This window comes from Panthera leo, chromosome E2 (genome assembly GCF_018350215.1).
Source record: "Panthera leo isolate Ple1 chromosome E2, P.leo_Ple1_pat1.1, whole genome shotgun sequence".
In the NCBI taxonomy this organism is placed as follows: domain Eukaryota; kingdom Metazoa; phylum Chordata; class Mammalia; order Carnivora; family Felidae; genus Panthera; species Panthera leo.
Window position 1 is genome coordinate 3776929 of NC_056693.1, and position 21996 is coordinate 3798924.

Below are 21996 nucleotides of genomic sequence, written 5' to 3' on the forward strand. Positions count from 1 at the left end.
CGAACGGAGACCTCCGAACGGAGACCGAAGCTTGTGGCCCCGCCTCCAAACTGCCGCCGATTCTGCCCGAAGGAACCCGAAGCGGAGACCCCGGCTTCTCCCGGCTCCGAAGCGTACGTCCGAGCCCGAAGCTCCGGGCCCCGCCTCTTTACGTGCACTGGGCTCGGCTGCCGAGGGGTAAAGGTACAGCCACGGGCTGGAGCTGTCGGCTGCAGGTTGCCGGCCGCTTCCCTGTCCGGCTCGCAGCCTGACGGGGCAGCACATCCGGCCCGGGACCGCGACCGAGCAGCGCGCGCTGGGCCGAGGAGGCGTGGCCACAGCCGGGGCGCCCGTGGGCCCGGACCGCTTGGCCGCCTCCCGCCCGGCGGGCGGCGCGGAGCCAGGCCCAGGTGGGCGGGGGGCACGGGCGACCTGGGGTGAGGCGGGGGCTGCGGACCGGCCGGCGGACGGGGCGGACTCGGCGCCGGGAGCGCGGCCGAGCAGGGGGTGGTGTAACCGCCTGTGGCTCTGCCGGAGCCGGTCTGACCTGCGCTGGGGGAGTGGGGACGTACGGGGAGGGGGCGCCCTCCAGGCTTTAGGTGGAAGAAACGTGTGCACCTTGGATGGAGGTGGAGGCTGGAGTCTGGGTTCTCAGAGAGGGAGGGCCCGAGTCCCTGGATCCTTCCAGGAGGAAGGGGCTGGGAGCTCTGGAATCCTGGGCTCTGCAAGGGAAAGGCCTGGGACAAGGGTTGTTGCTGGGTTCTCAGCGAGCGATGACTGAATCCGTGGGTCCCCAATGGGGGTTGGGGGATTAGCTTCGATTTCTGCGATCGCAGGGGGAGGGGCCGGATTCCTGGATCCTCGGGGGAGGGGCTGAGAGGTCTGGATTCCTGGGTTCTCAGAGGAGGACTGGAGGCCTGGGTTCTCCAAAAAGCGGGGCTGGGGGTGTATCGCTTTATCCTTGAAGGAGGAAGGTCCTGGAGGTCCGGATTCCTCTGTTCTCAGAGGAGAGGGGCTGAGGGTAGGGCTCCACGATCCTCCACACTGGGGACTAGAGGGGGTGGGTTCCTGAATCCTGTAAGGGCGAGGGGCTGATGGCCCGGATCCCTGGGTTCTCACAAACCCTCTGCCCCTCCCCCAGACCATGTCGCCTGAAGAATGGACTTATCTAGTGGTTCTCCTTATCTCCATCCCCATCGGCTTCCTCTTTAAGAAAGCTGGTGAGTCAGGTTCCCTCCCTAGTGGAAAATTGGGGGGTGGGGGGACACCGGGCAGGGGACTCCCTGGAAGGGTCCAGGCTTATGCTGTCCCTTCTCCCCGCAGGACCTGGGCTGAAGAGATGGGGGGCAGCAGCTGTGGGCCTGGGGCTCACCTTGTTCACCTGTGGCCCCCACACTTTGCATTCTCTGATCACCATCCTTGGGACCTGGGCCCTCATTCAGGCGCAGCCCTGGTGAGGATTTGGGGTGGGGGGGGGGGGCGGTGTGGAGGGAGAACAGAGGGGGAGGAAGCAACCTGTTTCCTTTTTGGGTCTGTCTCCCTTTCTGCCTTTGTCTCTGGGTGTCTCTTTTTATCTCTGGATTCTCCGTGTGGTTTGGTCTGTGTTTCTTCCTGTCCGGCCTTTTTTTCTGGGTCTTGTCCCTGCGTGTTTGTCCTGGTTCTTAATATCCGTATCATGTATTCGGGAGAACGGGGGACCGGTGGGCCGGCCCTGCCACCATTCATACTTGTATTACGTCTCCCTTTCTTTCTCCGTGTTTCTCGCCTCCCTCGGAAAAAAATGGAGGCCTGAAGGGTTTTCACCCTAAAGCTTATCTTAACCCCTCCTCATTCTCTTCTCTGTTGTGGCGCATTTCTGTGGGGCTGAGCCCCCTCTTGCACTGGTTCAGTCTGGCTCCTCCCGTCCTTCCCCCCCTTATCTCTTGGGGCGGGTGAGGGAGGGCTTGTAGCTAGAATCTGGGGGAGGCGGAGTCGAGGTCCCTGTACCCAGCACGCTCGTCCTCCTGCTCTGCCCCAGCTCCTGCCACGCCCTGGCCCTCGCCTGGACCTTCTCCTACCTCCTGTTCTTCCGCGCACTCAGCCTGCTGGGCCTGCCCACCCCCACGCCCTTCACCAATGCCGTCCAGCTGCTGCTGACACTGAAGGTCAGACGCCCCTCCACCCCTCTCTTGGTGCCAGCGAACGGCCCATCTTCTCGGCCTCCTCCACACCCACTCTCGGGGGCAGTAGGGGAGGTGGGATTTTTATCTCCGGAGCACCCCCAGGGGCAGGACTTCACCTCTCAACTGTTCCCGGGGGGGGGGGGGGGGGGAAGAAGTAGTCCCTCCTTTCCCCGCGCCAGGTAGGGTAACCGCGGCCAAGTAGTGCAGGTGTCATTTGGTCTTTGCCGTGTGCCAAAGGTTGAGCTAAGCGCTTTACGGACCAGTTCTCGAGGAGTGCATCTTGGTAGCAAGCCATTTAGCCAAGGAGGGGGAAACAGCTTTGGAGAGAAGGCGCTTCTCTGAGGGCACAAAAACAGGACACCCGTGTCTGGCTCGAAACCACCTGGGGAGATGGGTGAGAGCAGGTTCCCAGGCCCCATCCCAGACCGAAAAGTCCTGAGTTCCTGTGTGCTGGGCTCCAGCGACATGTCACACAGGACACGGGACAGTCACGTGAGGTAGCGAACCAGGTCTCCCGAGCATCTTGTGTTCTCGGTGGCCCGGGAGGCAAGGGCAGGCCGGAGTTGGTTGGCTGAGAGTTGGAGGAAGAGCCTGTCGGCATGTAGGAACAGCACGTGGAAGGGAGCAGGCTGAGCCCGGTGACTGGGTGCCAGCCACAGCGAGCGTTCATCGAGAGACGGAAAGGGAAGGGAAGCGGGGCCAAGGTGAGGGGTTTAGGCTTCCCAGGGGGCCCGGGATCCACCGGAAGCGGTTTTGGGGTTTGTCGCCAGAAGAGGTAAGGTGACCACATTGACGTGTTTGGAACTGCGCCCTGGATGCCCACAGAGTTGCCGCGGGGAGCGCAAGAAGGGATGAGGGCACCCTCCTTGATGAGAGTCCCGCTGACCAGCAGTGGCGGCCTGACCCAGGCCATCGGTAGGCCAGTCGGAGCCCCAGCGGCAAGTGCCGCGTTGGGGATACTTTGAGGAGTCCTTCTGGACAACAGTGTGGGCGGGCGGGGGTGCGGAGGAGCCAGAAGGGACAGTGAGGATCCTGGGCCAGCCACGGGGAGCCGGTACCAACCCTGGGGACGAGAGCGGGGCCGGTAGTCGAACAGAAAGGAGAGTGTCGTGTGGAGTCCTCCCTCCGCCTTGAGAGGCTGGACCAAGGGACACGGCCCAGCTCTCACACCTGCCTTCCCCCCTCTGGTCCTGGGGCTCCCTTCTGGCAGAACCCAGAGGGAAGTCGGAAGGCCGGCTGAGGCCTGTGGCTGCCGTGTCAGCCTTGGGCCTGCGGAGAAGGTGGAGAACGGGCCTGCAGGGGCAGGCCCATCACGTTCAGCCTGGGGGCTGGGCAGCAGAACGGAGGCCAAAAGCTACAGACTCAGAGACCTACGGTAGATTTGGGGAGTAAGGAAGGTTCCCCGCCTGAGCAGTTAATTGCCTGCTGGTGGCATTTGCCGAGGGGAGAGCGCCGCCTCTGGGGAACGGTAACGTGTTCCGCTCTCGAGGCCATGAGTTTGAGGAACGCAGTAGGCTTGTATCATTGACAAGAGGCACTTTGAATGGTTTTGGGGATGGAAGGAGGAGCCCAGACAGGGTACAGCTTGGAGATCATGAGAGCGTGCGTGGTATGAAGCCACGGCCCGTGGGAGAACACAGAAGGGGGAACGAAGAGACAGAAAGGCCCAGGAGGCAGTGCTAGGGAGCACCTGTGGCCAGAAGCTGCCACCCTGCGACTCATGACTCTGGATGCCGAGAGCCGCCCATGGACTGGAACCTCAGCTCCCGGTGGCTTCCCTTGGCTGCAGGGAGGTGAGGGTGAGGAAGGCCCGGGGTCTGATCTGTCCCCCACCCGTGCCCCTTCCTCCCAGCTGGTGAGTCTCGCCAGTGAAGTTCAGGACCTGCACTTGGCCCAGAGGAAGGAAATGGCCACGGGCTTCAGCAAGGGGCCCAGCCTGGGGCTCCTACCTGATGTCCCCTCTCTGATGGAGACGCTCAGCTACAGCTACTGCTACGTGGGAATCATGACAGGTGAGTGTGGCTGCGCCCCCAGCCCTGCCTCCCTGCGTCTCGTCACCACTGCCTGTCCCCATTCTCCACCCGGACTTTGGTGCCTGTTCTGTGATCCTGCCTCTGTTCCAACATCTGCTCCTTTTTTTTTTTTTTTTTTTTTTTTAAATATTTATTTATTTTTGAGAGAGAGACACTGAGTGCCAGTGGGAGAGGGGCAGAGAGAGAGGGAGACACAGAATCCGAAGCAGGCTCCGGGCTCCGAGCTGTCAGCACAGAGCCCGAGGTGGGGCTCAAACTCACGAACTGTGAGATCATGACCTGAGCCGAAGTCAGATGCCATGCAGGCGCCCCAGCATGTGCTCCTCTTGAGGGCGAGCATCTCTGCCTGGGTCTACATCAGACTCTCCCGCTGGCCCTCCAGAGCAGAGACAGACTGTTCTTGGCCTCAGTGGTTCCTTGTGGCTTCTTGGGAGCAATCAGGAGACAAAGGAGCAGGGTCTATGCAACCCTGATGTTCCTATCACCCAAGGAACAAACACATTCACATTATGCTCCCATTTTTAGCGTCCGAAAATATTTTCCATTAATGTTGATGTCCTAGGAGGTTTTCTGTCTTTTTTTCCTAAGATTTTTTTTAAGTTTATTTATTTATTTTGAGAGAGAAAAAGAGCACAAGCCGAGGAAAGGCAGAGACAGAGAGAAAGAATCCCAAGTAGTCAGCGCAGAGCCTGATGCGGGGCTCAAACTCACAAAGTGAGATTGTGACCTGAGCTGAAATGAAGAGTCGGACGCTCAACCGACTGAGCCACCCGGGTGCCCCTAGGAGGTTTTCTTTTTTATGACAGCTTTATGGAACCGTAACTGATATGTTCACCCACTTAAAGCTACATGCAGCTCAGAAGTTGTTAGCATAGTTACAGACTTGTGCGGCCATCACCACCATGTCATTGTAGACATTGCATCGCCCCAGAAGGAAACTCTGGACCCTGTAGCCATCGTCCCTCAAACCGCATCTGCCCCCAATCCCTGGGAACCACTGACTGACTCTCTGTCTCTATAGATGTCCCGGTGCTGGTCATTTATGAATGGAATCCTACTCTCTTCTCTCTGTTCTTTGTGACACGTAAGGCTGTCACTTCCGTTAATCCGCACCTGCTCCCTCCCTGGGCCAGGCTGTCAGTTTATCTCCAGTTTATCTCCAGCGCTACCACTGTCTCCTGTTTTCCACCGGTGACCCTCTGCAGCCCCCGCCCTGCTCAGGGGCCAGGGTGAATGGCATCCCGGCACCTCTCTGTTGGAAGAGCCTACAGCGGTTTCCTGGCTCTTAGAACAAAACCCTGAGTCCTCCCTGCCTGCAACCCTCTGACCTTTTCTCAAACCACTCTGTTCCTCTCCAGTTGCACTGCCCTACTTCCTCCTTCATGCAGAGGTCACCCCCCCCACCCCTCGGGTCCCGCCTATCTGCCCCTGTGTTTCCTGGGGACTTGTCTCCATACCCCCCACTCTCCAGCTCTTTGTTCCTCGCTTCTTAGCAGTCTGTCCTTTATCTTTTTCTCTGAGTCCTTGAACTCCCCCTCTCTGGTTTCTTTCTTTGCTTTCTTTCTTTCTTTTGTTTTTAATGTTTATTTATTTTTGAGAAAGAGAGCGCAAGCGGAGGAGGGGCAGAGGGAAAGGGAGACACAGAACCCAAAGCAGGCTCCAGGCTCTGAGCTGTCAGCACAGAGGGGCTTGAACTCACAAACTGTGGGATCGTGACCTGAGCCGAAGTCGAACACTTTAAGGACTGAACCGCCCAGGCGCCCCTACTTTATTTTTAAGTAATCTCTACACCCAAAGCCCCACGTGGGGCTTGAACCACGACCCCCAAGATCAAGAGTCTAAGACTCGCTGGTTTCTTGTCCCTTTCTCTCAGAGTCTCCCTCCTCTCGTTCGGGTTACCTAGCCCCACCCCCCCCCCCCCCCCCACTCCTCAGCGCCCAGTCTCAGCCCCCACCCCCCACCCCCCCACCTCCAGACCAGTCTCTGACGGCTGCCCCTCCCTCCCGCCACAGGCCCGTTCTTCCGCTACCGCACGTACCTGGACTGGCTGGAGCAGCCCTTCCCGGGGGCCGTGCCCAGCCTGCGGCCCCTCCTGCGCCGAGCCTGGCCGGCCCCGCTCTTTGGCCTGCTCTTCCTGCTGTCCTCACACCTCTTCCCGCTGGAGGCCGTGCGTGAGGACGCCTTCTACGCCCGCCCGCTGCCTGCCCGCCTCTTCTACATGATCCCCGTCTTCTTCGCCTTCCGCATGCGCTTCTACGTGGCCTGGATTGCCGCCGAGTGCGGCTGCATTGCCGCCGGCTTCGGGGCCTACCCCGTGGCCGCCAAAGCCCGGGCCGGGGGCGGCCCCACCCTCCAATGCCCACCCCCCAGCAGGTCAGGCGGCGGGAGGGAGGCTTCCCAAGACCCGGCAGGCCCCGTCAGCACAGGCTGTCCCTGCCCCTAGCAGGGAGGAGAGTGGGGGAGCAGGGGGTGCAGCTTCGCCCCCTGCTATCAGTGGAATGTCGCCCCTTGGCCACCACCGCCCATCTACCCCTGCCCTGGGGAGCAGTACTCTTCATACCTGCCACTGCCCCCTGTTGCTAACGCTTGTCACCTCGTGGGATGGTGAATTGCTCTCTGTTGCTAGGAAAAGGTGGTATCTTAGCAACCATGTGCCTCCCCTCTGTTGCCATGGAAGTGTCACCCCGGTAACCCGGTTGTGCCTGGTTACTTGGGATACCATCTTTGGGCTGTGATGGGGCCCACCCTTTGTCGCTAGGGAGATGGTTACCTAGCAACCGGACTGCCCCTCTTTGCTATGGGGGGCGCTTCCCTAGCAACCATGGCCTGCCCCTTCCTGCCACAAGACTCGCTTTTCATTGCTATGTAAATGGCGCCCCCTAACCTGCCCTTGGTTACTAGACGCCAGCGCACAGGCCCCCAACCATGTGATGTCCTCACGTTAACAGCCTGCGCTTTCTGAGGACATGGCGTCCCTGACCATGCTGTCCTCTGGCAGAGAGGACGCCGCTCCCAGCAACCGCGGGTGGCTTTCCTACCACTGCTGAGGAAGTACCCCAGTAACTGTGGACTGACCTTGTTCCTAGTGCCACCCCCCCTCCTCGTTCTTGAATTGCTAGCCAGGAACTAGGGGCTGTCTTGTTGCTAAGGAAGTGTTGCTCTCAGGTTGCTAGGGAAATGATGCTTCTAACCACTGGGACTGGACTCCACCTCCCCATCCCACCCCGCACTTCCCCCCTCCCCCATCCCCGGTTCCTAGCAACCATCGGGTAGACCTCCCGTTACTAGTGAGGGCGTCTGCCAGAAAATGGCAAGCAGGAATTGAAGGCTTTTGTAATAGACGGCTCCCCTCCCATTCTCAGAAGCCACCCACCCTGGAGTGGGTGAAAGATGTTCACTGCCACTGGGACTGTTGGCACCAGTGATCCAGGAGCCACTGTAGTGCTGGAGATGACACTTAACTGAATAATCATAAAGACCAGGAGGGGCCCTTTCTGGAAGTGTTTCTAAACATCCTAGGCCTTGTTCCTAAGGAATACCCTTTCCCTAGCAACAGAGACCATCAGGTGTCACGTGGGCCTCAAACATCTCCCTAGCAATCATAGACCACCGCGTTGTTAGGGATGCTACTTCCCTAGCAACCACAGTGTCTTGACAACTTAGGACCACACTGGGCGGCTGCTCTGAATACAGTGAGCTCGTTTGCCCTTCCCTAGCATCTGAGACCCCTGAAGGGTCAGGTTGCTGAGGACTCGTAGCTTAGCAACTGTAGCCCCTCAAGGCTTTTCGTTGCTGTTGTAGCCCTGAGACCAAAAGAAGGAGGACCCCTTGTCAGTGAACTGTTGTGCCCCCGCCCCCAGTCTTCGTCCGGGAAAAGGCTCCCTCTGGGCTACCCTCCCCGGTTGCCCTAGCGAATGTGACAGCCAGAGCTCTGGCCTGGCCACGATCCCCTCCTTAGCATCCGGGGCTGGGACAGTAGCCAGCGTCGGGAGGGGGCCTGGCTGAGCTGCATGTCTGTCCCCCACCCTCATCCTCCACCCCCCCCAGTCCGGAGAAGGCGGCCTCCCTGGAGTACGACTATGAGACCATCCGCAACATCGACTGCTACGGCACTGACTTCTGCGTGCGGGTGCGGGATGGCATGCGGTACTGGAACATGACGGTGCAGTGGTGGCTGGCGCAGTACGTCTACAAGAGCGCACCTGCTCGCTCCTATGTCCTAAGGTGAGCGCGCCTGCCCTGGGAAAACACGGAACTACACCTCCCAGCAGCGCCTGGGGCTGCTTGCGGGCTCCCGGCCGGACCTCCGCCCCAGAGGACCATGGGAGTTGTAGTTTCTTGAGCCGGTTCCCAGCCCCTGATTTGCATTGCTCTGGGGTAAATCGTTCCCTTTCTCTGGGCCTCAGTTTCTACTTGTGTAAAGTCAACGTCTTTGGACAGAAGCAGTGTACTGAATCCTGTGGACTCTGGCCAGACTTTTTGGGATCCTGGCCCAGCCAGATACAGAGAAACCTTAAGTAGCTAGTTGACCTGTGTTTCCTCAACTCTTAAATGGGGGTGATGCTGTTAACTTACTTCAGAGATTGATGAGAGGATTAAGCGATGTGAACATACCTAACGTGAGGCCCGCCAGGTGAGTAGTCACCGTATAGTAGCTTTTATTCATTATTCATCCAATACTTCTTGAGTGGAAACTCGAGTGTGCCAGACATTGTTATGTTTACAGCCTTAGGACGTAGAGCTTACTTTCCTGGTTTCAAAAAAAATTTTTTTAATGTTTATTTGTTTTGAGAGAGAGAGAGTGTGAGTAGGGGAGGGGCAGAGAGAGAGGAAGACACAGAATCCGAAGCAGGCTCCGGGCTCCGAGCTGTCCACACAGAGCCCGATGCAGGGCTCGAACTTGTGAACCGTGAGATGATGACCTGAGCCGAAGTCAGACACTTAACCGACTGAGCCACCCAGGCTCCCTGCCCTCATTTTAAAGATGAGGGAACTGAGGCTCAGAGAGGTTAGGTAACCTGCCGAGTGTCACTCCGCCTTCCCAGAGCCACCAGATGAGTCAGGACGCAGCTGCAGAGCTAGGAGCTAAACCTACCTGGGTGTCCGGACTGGGCATGGCCTGGATGTGGGGATGAGAACGTGAGGAAGTGAAGCGTGATGCCAGGTGATGGCTGTGAGTGACTGAGATGGGAAGACTGGCCAGGAGAAAGTTTCCAGAGTGGCTTGGGTGAGGGAGTGCAACTTGGGTGGAGTCCCACGGACTCCCAGGTGACCGTCAGGTTTCAGCTGGGGTTACTGGATAGGCGGTTAGTTACGGGACTCTGGCGCAGAAGGAGGAGACGGTGTGAGAAGCGGGCGCTCAGGTCCCTTCAGGTAGCGGTACCTAACACTCGGGCTGAGCAGCAGGTCAAAGCAGCGGGCACTCCAGTGTTTCGGTTAGAGGTTCTCGGCTGGGGGCAACTGTGCCACACTCCCCGGGGGCATTCGGCAACGCCTAGGAGCCCTTTGTGCCATAACTGGGAGATGCTACTGGCTGCCAGTGGTTACAGGCCCCAGACGCTCTTCAACACCCTGCGTGGCACGGGACGGCCCCCGCTCCAGCACAGAATGATCTGGCCCCAAATGTCAGTAGTGCTGAGATTGAGAAACCCTGGTGTAGACGAGGGACGAGGAGGAGCCGGCCTAGACGGAGCCGATGAGCTAGGAGGACAGTCAGGAAAGCAGAGAGGGATCATTTGTGTCGGGTGATGTCAGGAGCTTCAGTACAACAAAGGCTCGGGCTTGGGTGTGACGGGAGGGTGCGGGGGAGTCTCCAGCAACCTTGATGGGAGCAGTTTGGAGGGCGGAAGTGAAAGCCAGCTGGAGTGGGTTCCAGAGAGGACGGAAGCGGGGAAAGGCTGAGGGGGAGCACGGACTGTTCTTGGGAGAGTGTGCAGGTGGGGAGAGCAGGTAGGGGCCACAGCTCAGAGTTCAGGTGCCTGTGTGGAGTTCAAGGTGCCTGGTGGGCCGTTTATGTGCGTCCCTTCCACCCTGTTTTTCCCTGTCGGAGAACGTCTCTTGAAATGCTCCCGACCCGGGGAATTCTGTCTCCACCACTGGCAGAAAAGAAAGAACACGGTTTTGTTATTAAAGAGCTAGCACTGAGCCAGGCTGTGCACCACGTAACCCACTAACGAGATTACCAAAACGAAAAGAAAGCTCGCCTTGTTGTCGGAGCCACCTGTCACAGTCCCCTGCACAGCATGCTCCCAAGAGAAACAATAACCTGTCCTCAAGTAAGAGGACCCACCGACTGTTTGCCGTGATGCACGGTCTCCTGTTCTGCCCAAGTTCAGTTGGTAATGGGGTAGCCACCCGTGCTGATCGTCTCTACCTGAAGGAAGAATGCAACTAGGTGTCAAGCAGGCGGTAGCGTGATGCCAGCTGCCTGGGATGAACCCCCACAGTGGCGGGGAGACAGGGGCTCCAGCTCCCATGACGTTTATAGTTCAAAGACTGGGTACCACCACCCTCCAGAAAAACATTCGTGGACTGTGTTTTCGTAAGGCTTATTTCCAAGCCTTTCCGAACGTTTCCATCTATATCCGAAGGACGGAGAAAAGTTTCTGAAGCACTATGTTTTTTCGTGGAAGTGGCTGAAGAAGAGAGAGGGGAAAAGGTCTCCCTTTTGGGCAAGAGTGAAAATTCAGCCTTTTTACGGACTCTTTATGCCTCCAAGGGTGGGGGGCAGCATTATTGTGTCCTTAGGTTCAAGCACCCTGATGTACCCCAGGGAAAGGCTGATGCCCACAGACAAGGAAGAACCCACATCTCCATTCCAGGCGGAGTCCTCTGTGGTGATTTCTGTGTCTCTGAGGAAGGAGGGACCGGAGCCTGAATTTATAGCATTTTGGGGTCCAGAGAGAGAGGAGACCATGGCTAGAGATGACTGAGTCTTCATGAATCAGGAATTCCACTCTTAGATCCCCAAGATGAAGTGGCTAGGGGCTCAGGTTCATGGGTCTTGAGGAAAGCTGTGATAAGAGGGCATTAACTAGGTTCCTGAAAAGAGAATAGTGATTCCTGAGTCTGAGGGAGGAGGGGGCTGGGGGCCTGGACTCCTGGGTCTGAGGGAGGAGGGGGCCGGGGGCCTGATTCCTGGGTCTGAGGGAGGAGAGTGGAGTCCAGGACTCCTGGGTCTGAGGGAGGAGAGGCTGGGGGGGTCAGGACTCCTGGTCTGAGGGAGGAGGGGCTGGGGTTCTGGGCTCCTGGGTCTGAGGGAGGAGGGGGCTGGGGGCCTGGACTCTTGGTCCGAGAGAGGAGGGCCTGAGGAGTCAGAACTCCTGGGTCTCAGGGGTCTGTGCTCCTGGGTCTGAGGGAGGAAGGAGATGGGGGCCTGGACTCCTGGGTCTCAGGGAGGCGGGGCTGGGGGTCTGGGCTCCAGGGTCCTGAATCCGAGCCCCTCCCCCAGGAGCGCCTGGACCATGTTGCTCAGCGCCTACTGGCACGGCCTCCACCCTGGCTACTACCTAAGCTTCCTGACCATCCCGCTGTGCCTGGCAGCGGAGGGCCGACTGGAGTCGGCCCTGCGGGGGCGGCTCAGTCCCGGGGGCCAGAAGGCCTGGGACTGGGTGCACTGGTTCCTGAAGATGCGCGCCTACGACTACATGTGTATGGGCTTCGTGCTGCTGTCCCTGGGAGACACCGTCCGGTACTGGGCCTCCGTCTACTTCTGCGTCCACATCCTGGCCTTGGCCGCCCTGCTGCTGGGGCTGGCTTTGGGCGGGGGCGGTCCGGGCCGGAGGAAGACCGCGCCCTCGGCCGCCAGCCTGGCCCCAGAAAAGCTCCGGGAGGAATAGGCTGCCGCGGCACCCTTTGCCAGTCGGCCCGGCCACCAAGCTTCTTGCTTGGGAATCCTGTGACCCCGGCCGCCGTCTCCCTTCCCAGAAAGATTGCTGGAGCGGCCAGGGGCCTGGCGAGGATTCCCGTCTCCTCTCCGTACCCGGCGTCCGACGGAGCCGGGCTGCAGCTCTCCCTGCTTCCCCGCCCTCTGCCCTCTGCCCCGAGGGCTCAGGACAACCCTCGACCACCCAGGTGTCCCGGCCCCAGCTTCCGGAGAGAGCCGCACTCCCCCACCCCGCCAGCAGGGGCCGCCAGGCACACGGCTTCTTGGGCACACGTCCTTTTCCTGGCACAGGGTGTGGGGTAGGAGCTTCGGGGCAGGTTCTGGGAGTGGGGAACCTCCTCCCTGTGGCTTTCGTCCCCCTTGTACCAGGATTTCAGACGCGGAAGGGAACATAACCCTCCCGTTTCATAAGGGGGAAACTGAGGCACCGAGGAGCAGGCCTGCGGACATGGTTCTTGCAGCTTCCATCTGAGCCACCTCAGGGTCCCAGCGCACCTGTCACCCTCTTGTCATTCTCTGGCCTGAGACACGGTCAGAATGTGTGAGCCTCCGCCAATAAAGTGTTTTGCAAAGATCGTACGTGTGCCTGTGGGTGATCGACGGGCGTGGGGCTCGTGGCGCCGCACTTCCAGGGACCACGCTGGCGTCCGTGGGCTTGTTCCCAGGACGTTTCCCAGCAGCCGCCCTGACGCTGAAGTGCTTGCTGTCCTCCCACCACCGCCACCTGGTGGCCAGGTGCGGACCTGCCCGGGGTCCCTTCCTCACCTGGGGCAGTCCCCGCCCAGCCGGCCGCTAGAGACGGAAACAGTCGCACCTGGGGCCATGGAAGCGGGCCCGACGTGGGAACCGGAGGCCTGGGGCTCCTCCGGAGGCTGGCCGGCACCCCGGGGGGCCAGAGCAGGTGGGGGGAGTGGGGGGGGGGCGTCCTGAGGGAGGCAGGGAATGGAGGCCTGGACTCCAGGGTCCAGAGGGCAGAAGGGGGATGGTTTCGATTCCTGGCTTTCTGGGTGGGGGAAGGGAACCAGGACGTGGGACTCCTGCGTCCTGGGGAGGGGTCTGGTGGTCCAGATTCCAGTCTCGGGGGAGGGGGGGTGAGGGTTGCAAACTCCTGAATAAGAGAAAAGGAAGTTGAAGAATGGGCTCCTCAGCTCTGGGGGGCCCACATTTGGGTGCTTGCAGAGGGGCCCTGGGTCCTGCTCTCCCAGATCTGAGGGAGGAGGGGCTGGGGGCCCAGACTCCAAGGTCTGAGGGAGGAGGCCCTGTGGTTCAAGACTCCTGGGTCTGAGGGAGGAGGGGCTGAGGGCCTGGACTCCAGGGTCTGAGGGAGGAGGGCGTGGAGTTCAGGATTCCTGGGTCTGAGGGAGGAGGGTGTGGGGTTCAGGGCTCCTGGGTCTGAGGGAGGAGGGGCTGGGGGGGGGTCAGGACTCCTGGGTCTGAGGAAGGAGGGGCTGGGGGCTGCGAGTCCTGCACCCTACCAGCCCCCGCTCCCCTGCCCCAGGCCCGTCGCTCTCCTCTGTGCTGAATGAGCTCCCCAGTGCCGCCACCCTTCGGTACCGAGGACCCGGGGTTCTCCCCTGGGGGGCATCGGGGGAGGAGGAAGAAGATGGAGAGAGCAACGTCCAGGCCATGGCCGAAGCCGCCCAAAAGGAGCTGGGAGAACCCATCCCCTCCAGGGAACTCCCCTGGCCCATGCAGGCCCGCCGGACCCACAGGTGAGGCTCACCTCCCGCTTCCTACCCAGCTGTGGGCCGAGTCTACGCGGTGTCCCTGCTTCTCTGACTCCGGGGAGTCCTGCCTCCCCGACCCTGGGACTCCCTTCTCTAACCTCCGGGCTCACGTTCTCTGTCTCTGCTCTCGCTCTTTCTCTCTGTGTGTTCCTCTCTGCTTGATGTGTGTCTCTGTGTCTGTCTCCTGCCTATTGACGCTTGTCACTGCTCCTCCTTTCCCTGCCGCCACAGAGCTTGCCGGGCTGGGGGACGATGCCTGGTCAACAAGGGGCTCCCCACGCTGTCCGGAGTACAGCCTTCCCAGGAAACCTTTCCTAAGCCCGCTTGGCGTAAAGCTCAGACCATGTGGCTCTTTCCTCAAAGCAAAGTGCGGCGCTGGAACTCTCGGAAGGCGCGAGAGCGTCGTGCATTCCTAGCCCCGAGCTGCACGAGGGCAGAAGCAAGTGCCAGGGCCGTCTGAGGACGCGGCCCCGCGTCCTGAAATTGTTCTCCGAACCCCTTCCTTTCGGGTGTTTATGCAGGTTCCCCTACACGGGCGGGCTTGATTAAATCTTGGGCCAAGGGCCATCGAACCCGCCTCCAGCCCCGCTGCTCCCCCGGGAGGTCGGGGGTGGGGCTGCAGGTTCCAAGCCCCTCCCCCCTCCACACCTGCGGGTGGTTTCCCTGGCAAGCCCCCCCCCCCCTTAGCTGGAGTCCAAAAGTCACCTCGTTTCCGCTGCAGACGACACCAGGATCTCTTCACTTGGTCTTCCAAGGGTTTTTATCGCTCCGCGCCAGGAACAGGGACAAACACCAAACCAAACCTTCTTTCCTTTTCACTTTTCCTTTATGATCCCTGCCTCCAGACAAGTGCAGGAGGCACCCTGCGCAGCCCGGGAGTACTCCCACGGTGAGTCCCCGGGCAGGCTGCACCTGGGGCAGGAGACTCCGCCCTGGGGAGCACCCCCACGTGCCCCTGTCACCCCCCTCTCCCCACACAGGTCCTGTGTGATGATCTCCCAGACCTGTGTGACGATCACTTCCCTGCCTTCCACCCGGGGGCGCATCCCTAAAGAGCACGGCGTGAGCGTGCTTGTTCTGGAACTCCCAGTAGACCCCTGCACCCTCTGATTTCCGCCTGGCTTCTTATGTGTCTGCTCCTATCGCTGGAGAGCATCCCAGCCCGGTCTCACTGGCGGGGTGCTTCTCCGTTTGGGGGTGTCCGCTCGGGGCTGCCAGGCCCTTCATTTTCTGTCTCTGAATCTGTTTCTGTACCAGGCAGAGCCATGCCAGGGACAAAGTGGCCCAGGGATCAGGTTCCAGGGTGGCTCAGTGGGCCCTGTGGCTTCGGCGGTCCAAGGAGAAGACCCAGGAACGCCTGCACACCTTGCAGCCCTGGGCGTGGACGCTGAAAAGGATCGGAGGTGCGGCAGGGCTGAGGCTGCTGGGGCGGGCCCACTCCTGGGTCTGAGGGAAGAGGGGCTGAGGGGTCTGGACTCCTGGGTCTGAGGGAGGAGGGGCTGGGGACCAGGACCCCTGGGTCTGAGGGAGGAGGGGCTGGGGGCCAGGACTCCTGGGTCTGAGGGAAGAGGGCTGGGGGTCTGGACTCCTGGGTCTGAGGGAGGAGGGGCTGGGGACCAGGACCCCTGGGTCTGAGGGAGGAGGGGCTGGGGGCCAGGACTCCTGGGTCTGAGACAGGAGGGGGCTGGGGTTCAGGACTCCTGGGTCTGAGGGAGGAGGGGCCCGGGGTCTGGACTCCTGGGTCTGAGGGAGGAGTGGCCGGGGGTCTGGATTTCTGGGTCTGAGGGAGGAGGGCTGGGGGTCTGGACTCCTGGGTCTGAGGGAGGAGGGGCCGGGGGTCTGGATTTCTGGGTCTGAGGGGGCAGGGGCCGGGGGTCTGGACTCCTGGGTCTGAGGGAGGAGGGGCTGGGGGCCTGGACTCCTGGGTCTGAGGGAGGAGGGCTGGGGGTCTGGACTCCTGGGTCTGAGGGAGGAGGGGCCGGGGGTCTGGATTTCTGGGTCTGAGGGGGCAGGGGCCGGGGGTCTGGACTCCTGGGTCTGAGGGAGGAGCGGCCGGGGGTCTGGATTTCTGGATCTGAGGGAGGAGCGGCCGGGGGTCTGGACTCCTGGGTCTGAGGGAGGAGGGGCCGGGGTCTGGACTCCTGGGTCTGAGGGAGGAGCGGCCGGGGGTCTGGATTTCTGGATCTGAGGGAGGAGCGGCCGGGGGTCTGGACTCCTGGGTCTGAGGGAGGAGGGGCCGGGGGTCTGGACTCCTGGGTCTGAGGGAGGAGGGGCTGGGGCCTGCACTCCTGGGTCTGAGGGAGGAGGTCTTAGAGGACCATGACTTCTGGGTCTGAGGAAGGAGGGGGCTAAGGGCCTGGACCCCTGGGTCTGGGGCAGGGGCTGGGGGCCAGGACTCCTGGGTCTGAGGGAGGAGGGGGCTGGGAGTCAGGACCCCTGGGTCTGAGGGAGGAGGGGCTGGGGAGCAGGACTCCCGGTTCTGTGGGAGGAGAGCCAGGACTCCAGACTCAGAAAGCAGCCCCCCGCCTCTGTGGCGCCCCCTGCAGGCCAGTTTGGCGCCGGCACCGAGTCCTACTTCTTGCTACTCCGCTTCCTGCTGCTTCTCAACGTGCTGGCGTCTGTGCTGAAGGCCTGCATGACACTGCTGCCCACCTGGCTGGAGGGGACGCCCCCGGGTCCCCCTGGCCCTGACACCTCCTCACCCTGCGGCTTCTACAACCCCGACCCCCAAGGCCTGGTCACCTTCCCCACCCACCTCTTCAGCTTGCTCTCAGGAGTGGTGAGTGCCTGGGTCCCTGGGAGACCCCCCCCCCCACTCCCCCCACCCCCCCACCCCCCCACCCCCCCCACTCCCCCCACCCACCCCCCACCCCCCCGAGCCTGGGTGCCCCACCCCCCATTGCCTAGCCCCACGGTGACCTTTCCCTCGGCAGGGTTTTCTAGAATGGTCTCCTCTCTTCTATGGGTTCTACCCACCCCGCCAACACCTAGCGGTCACCTACCTGTGCTCCGTCTTTGTCATTGGCCTTCTGCACCTGGTGCTCATCCTCCACCGGTCAGTGACACCTGGGACCCCGGGAGGGAGTCCTGGTGCTAGCAGACCCCTCCCCAAGAATCCGGAGTCTCCCTCCGGGATCCTTTTCTCTCAGTTGGAGTTGAAATCACACTTAAAAACATTTCATTCGTGCTAAAGACCAGTGACAAATTGGGAAGCTTCTCCTTCCCGTGGCTTCAGAGTCTAGAGCGGGAAGGTAAGATCTTAACCACACAAATTTAACGACATCTTTTCTGGAGGGGAGCATGCTTTGTAGGAAACAAACGGGTGATTCACTCGTTCCGGCAACAGCTGTTTATTAAGCACCTACTACGTGTCGGCCGCCGTGGTTCTAGACACAAACAGAAACCAGACAGAGTCCTGTCCTGGGGGAGCTGACAGGTTACCAGGGGGAGACAGGTGATAAGTAATAAGCCATAAATGAGTCAACGACACGGTGAGTTAGAAGGTGAAGGGGGCTCCGGACACAGATGCAGCAGGTGAGGCGGGCCGTCGGTGAGAATGCGCCAGGCTGCTGCATTTAGGGGTCCCCCAGGGATGCCTGGATGAGACGAGACGTTTAAATAAAAGCGTTGAGGGGGTGAGGGGTCTGGTCAGAGAAATACCCGGGGAATGAGCACTGCAGGCGGAGAGCACAGCCAGAGCAAGGCAGGAGCAGGGATGCGTGGCGGAGGGCGCACGGGGACGTGGGGAGAGCCACGGGGGATGCGCCCCACTCCGTAAACGATGTGGCTGCTCTCCACGCGCCGGGGGACTCACTGCAGGCTCTTGAGCAGATCACCCCGATCTGATTTAGGTTTCAAAAGGCTTCCTCTCTGGCTCTGTGGTGGACGGAGGAGGGAGAAGGGGGGGCAAGAAGGAGAGAAGGGAGGAGAGTCGGGGATGCGCAAGCAGCAGGTGCAACAGTGACGGGGCTGTGGCGATAATCCAGGCAAGAGACAGTGGTGGTTTGCTCCCGGGTGGTGGCAGGGGTCAGTTTCGGATCTCTTTCTCCCCTTCCTTCCTTCCTTCCTTCCTTCCTTCCTTCCTCCCTCCCTCCCTCACTTCCTTCCTTCCTTCCTTCCTTCCTTCCTTCCTTCCTTCCTTCCTTCCTTCCCATTGAATTTCTAGCCTCCCCCCTCAGCTTTCTTGACATATCATTGACCTAAATCACACTGCGTAAGTTTAAGGTGTACAAGGTGTTGATTTGATACATTTATGTGTTGCAACGTGATTCCCACCCTGGCATTAGGTGACGCCTGCACGTCTTTACATTATCATGTCTTTATTTATTTATCTTGAGAGAGAGAGCGCGCGCAGGCAGCAGTGGGGCAGAGGCAGAGAGACGGTGGGGGGCGGAGGGTCTGAAGGGGGCTCTGAGCTGTCAGCACAGAAAACGTGGGGCTCGAACCCACGGACCGTGAGATCATGACCTGAGCCAAAATCAAGAGTCGGGGGATCAAAAACGACTGAGCCACCCAGGCACCCCTCTACATTTTTCACTTTAAAAATATCACACATATCCAGAAACATGCAGAAACCAGAGGGTAGGGCTTGGTATGTTGCCATGAATATCGAGAAACGGAACATGGGGTGCCCGGGTGGCTCAGTCGGTTGAGCGTCCGGCTTCGGCTCAGGTCACGATCTCCTAGTTCGTGGGTTCGAGCCTCGCGTCGGGCTCGAGCCTGGAGCCTGTTTTGGATTCTGTGTCTCCCTCTGTCTCTGCCCCTCCCCTGCTCACTCTCTTTCTCTCAAAAATAAACATTAAAAATTTTTTTAACTTGAAAAAAAAAAAAAAGAAAAGAAATGGAACCTGACCAGCCTCCGGAACCTTCTCAAGATCTCTTCAAGCTCCCACGTTTCTCCCTCAACTCCCCCCACCCCTCATGCTTTGTGTCAACACCGTGGACTGCTTTCACCTGTTCAGCATAGGAGAGGGAGGTTCTCCATGCCTGTTGAGCAGGGCCCAGAGGCTTCCCAACGACTGGTGGGTTGGGGGGGGGCGGGGAGCTGAGCTGGGAAGTTAGGAATGCCTCCAGGTGTTGAGCCTCTGGAAGGGGCAGCGCAGTGTTCGGACGGGGAGAGCTGTGGAAAGGGCAGCACCCGCGGGGGGTGTGGTTTCGGCCGGCTGATTCTGAGATGGCTTTGGACACACGAGGGGAGCGATGACTAGGCAGTCACACGTGGGTTCCGGAGTCCGGTCTGCACTGGAGACGCAAACGTGGGACTCGCTGGCGTTCAGGCCAGCCTGGGGGTTCTCTCAGGGGAGGAGAAAATAAAGTGGAGTGTCGTCTAAACTCCAGGCACTGTGCCAGGGCCCAGGGATACCAGATGAAGGTCCCCCACCTTTGTGCGGCTCACAGTTCAGGAGGGGAGATAAGCTGCGAGATAAATAAAAAGCCAATTTTATGTTGAAAAGCAAATCAGCTAGGGGCACCTGGGTGGTTCAGTCGGTTAAGCGTCTGACTTTGGCTCAGGTCACGATCTCACGGTAAGTTCGAGCCCCGTGTCGGGCTCTGTGCTGACGGCTCGGAGCCTGCAGCCTGCTTCGGATTCTGTGTCTCCCTCTCTCTCTCTGCCCCTGTCCTGCTCACACTCTGTCTCTCTCACTTTCAAAAATAAATATTTAAAAAAATTTTTAAAAGCCAATCAGCTATTTCAGTTTGGGAGCCCCATATAGAAACCAGATGGGATGCTATGATCGAGGTGATAGGACAGGCAGCTGCAATTTTTTCTCGATAAAGGCCAGATAGGAAATATTTTCGTCTCTTCCGGCCACACAGTCTCCGTGTGAATTAAACTCCGTTGTCCGGCTAAAGCAGCTGTCAACAGTAAGTAAATGAGTGCACGTGGCCGTGTTCCAATAGAGCTTTATTTACAAAAACTGGTGCCGTAGTTCGCCACCACCCTGTGATAGAGAATGGGCGGGGACCCTCGTTAAACGGAGCGGTTAGTTAAGGACTATCTGAGGAGGCGACCCGTACAGAAAGCCCAGGAAGATGAGAAGGAACGGGCCAGCTGAGCGGCTAAGACCTGGACATTCCAGGCACTGGAAACTGCAAGGGCAAAGGCCCTGTGGTGAGAAGAGGTTTGGAGTGTTCTGAGACCCGAAAGGCGGTGGGGGGGGGGGGGGGGAGTGGAGGGGGAGGGGCAGGATTTGAGCTTCAACAAGCAGGTGGGGGCTGGGGCAGGTGCGCGCTGGCTGGCTGTGCGATGAAGGGGCCTAAACGTCAGAACAAGGAGAAGCTGTGGAATAGGTTTTAAAGGGCAGTAATGTCTCATCTGCATAAAAAGAGGGTTCCACGGGCACAACAACAGAATGGATTCAAAAGGGCACGGGTGGAGGCAGAGACCAGGTGTCAGTCCTTCCATAGGTGTCCACGGAAGGGGAGCTGGGGGCTCACGCCAGGCCGGTGAATGTGGATACAGAGCCCCCTGGTCTGGTTTTCTCTGTGTGTCTGTCCCCCCTCTGGGTCTTTGCCCCACTTCTCCGAGTCTCTGTCCTCCTTTCTCTGGGTCTTTCTCCCCCAACCGCCTTCTCTGGACATCTGTCCTTCTGAGTCTCTGACTTCTTTCTCTAGATTTCCTTGTTTCACTGTTTGTCCTCCTCCCTCTGAATCTGTCCCCTTTGGGGTCTCATTGTTCCCTCTAAATTTCTGTCTCTCCCCAGGGTCTTTTTCTGTCTCACTCTGGGTCCTGTCCCCTTCTCTCTGGAGCTCTGTCCCTCTCTACTGGGTTTCTGTCTTTCTCTGTCTCTCCGGTGTCTGTGTTCCCGAGTCTGCCTCTGAATCTCTCTCTCGGTTTCTGACTCCTTCTCTGCTAGGTAGCAGCTCGCCGGATGCCCGAGGCCCTAGGGTTCGTCTTCCGTTTGTCCCATAGGAGGGCGCTGACCTTCCACATCCTGTCTCCTGGCCCTTCCCTCCCTTAGCTCCGTGTCAGGACTGAAACAGACGTTGTTGGCTGAGTCCGGGGTCCTGACCAGCTACAGCCGCCGCGTGTTCAGCGCCTGGGACTTCGGGCTCCGTGGGGATGTCCACGTGCGGCTGCGCCATCGCATCATCCTGTACGAGCTGCAGGTGCGCGTGGGGGTCTACACCCACACAGGGACCGGAGGGGACGGGGCCTCGACCAGGGATGCGGCTCGCAGAGATGCCGGGTGGAGGTTTCTTCTAAGGAGGCGGGCCTTGGGAAAGGAGGGGGCTGGGAAGAGGCCACAACAGAAACGCCTGAGGTCAAAGGGCACAGGGAAAAGCCAGCAGCAGGAAGGCTGAAGCTCCTCGGGGTAAGATCCAGGCCCGCGACCGGGAACCGGGGCGGGGCCTCGGAGGGGCGGGGCGTGGGGTCTGGGGGCGGGGCCCGTGGTGCTGGGTGGGCCTCTGGAGGGGCGGGGCCGGGAGATCTGAATGGTGACCTAGAGGACCACGGAGGGGCTGGGACAAGGATTACAGCAGTCCTCAGAGGGACGGTGCTGTATCAGTTCAAGTTGAGCAGGGGCTCTGGACCACCGGCCGGGCCTGGGGGGTACTGAGCCCAAATGCCCGTCTTTCTCGGCTTCAGGTGGAGCTGGAGGAGGCCGTGGTACGGCGCCAGGCAGCAGTGCGGACCCTGAGCCAGCAAGCCAAGGTGTGGTCGGTGCGGGTTCTGCTCAACCTGCTGGTGATTGCGCTCCTGGGAGCAGCCTTCTACGGGGTCTACTGGGCTACGGGGGCCACTGTGAAGCTGCAGGTGCGGAGGGTCCTGGGGGAGGGGAGTCCTGCGGGCCTGGGCTCACCTTTCCAAGGCTGCAGGGCCTGAAGTCTAGAGTTCCTGCGATCTTGGAGAGGAGGGAGGGGGGTGTATGTTCGGCCCTCGGGGCGCTGAAGGAAGAAGAGGCTGGGGGAGGGCGTTCCTCCAGAACTCCAGAGCCTCTCTGCTTGGTCCACCTTCTCTCGCAGGAGACGCCCCTTGTCCGGCAGATGCCACTGGTAAAGCTTGGGGTGGATTACCTTCCGTCCATCTTCATCTCTGGGGTCAACTTCTTGCTGCCACCTGTGTTCAAGCTCATCGCCCCGCTGGAGGGCTATACCAGGAGCCGCCAGATTGTTTTTATCCTGCTCAGGTTCTAGCCTTTGCAGGGTGGGCGGGGATGATGGCAGGGGTGGTCTGAAGGGAGCTGGCTGTAGTTCATAAGGCACGG

General features: G+C 60.0%; 2 protein-coding genes across 6 annotated transcripts in view; both read left to right on the forward strand.

Moving 5' to 3' along the window:
• On the forward strand, positions 1-12632 carry MBOAT7 (membrane bound O-acyltransferase domain containing 7). 5 transcript variants are annotated; one of them, XM_042918878.1, is made up of 8 exons: positions 1-113; positions 1121-1199; positions 1303-1432; positions 1997-2123; positions 3994-4153; positions 6187-6547; positions 8222-8398; positions 11625-12632. In XM_042918878.1, the coding sequence occupies exons 2-8, from the start codon at positions 1124-1126 to the stop codon at positions 12010-12012; spliced, it is 1419 nt and encodes a 472-aa protein (XP_042774812.1). In that variant the 5' UTR covers positions 1-113; positions 1121-1123; the 3' UTR covers positions 12013-12632. The 5 variants fall into 5 exon arrangements, with proteins under 5 accessions (XP_042774812.1, XP_042774813.1, XP_042774814.1 ...); XM_042918879.1 differs by having other exon boundaries at positions 32-389; XM_042918880.1 differs by having other exon boundaries at positions 32-183.
• The window catches only part of TMC4 (transmembrane channel like 4), an 11753-nt gene continuing 2353 nt past the window's right edge, over positions 12597-21996 (forward strand). Inside the window, exons 1-8 of the mRNA XM_042918848.1 lie at positions 12597-12960; positions 13558-13771; positions 15044-15189; positions 16333-16565; positions 16720-16841; positions 20749-20896; positions 21378-21545; positions 21755-21918. Coding sequence (XP_042774782.1) covers positions 12597-12960; positions 13558-13771; positions 15044-15189; positions 16333-16565; positions 16720-16841; positions 20749-20896; positions 21378-21545; positions 21755-21918 — 1559 coding nt within the window. The remainder of the gene's footprint in view (positions 12961-13557; positions 13772-15043; positions 15190-16332; positions 16566-16719; positions 16842-20748; positions 20897-21377; positions 21546-21754; positions 21919-21996) is intronic.

Bases quoted from the DNA above. Each gene is read 5' to 3' on its own strand.
- MBOAT7 (XM_042918878.1), top strand. From the start codon at position 1,124: ATGTCGCCTGAAGAATGGACTTATCTAGTGGTTCTCCTTATCTCCATC. The intron at 2,124-3,993 runs GTCAGACGCCCC...CCTTCCTCCCAG, and splicing joins AGCTGCTGCTGACACTGAAG to CTGGTGAGTCTCGCCAGTGA. The intron at 6,548-8,221 runs GTCAGGCGGCGG...CACCCCCCCCAG, and splicing joins CAATGCCCACCCCCCAGCAG to TCCGGAGAAGGCGGCCTCCC.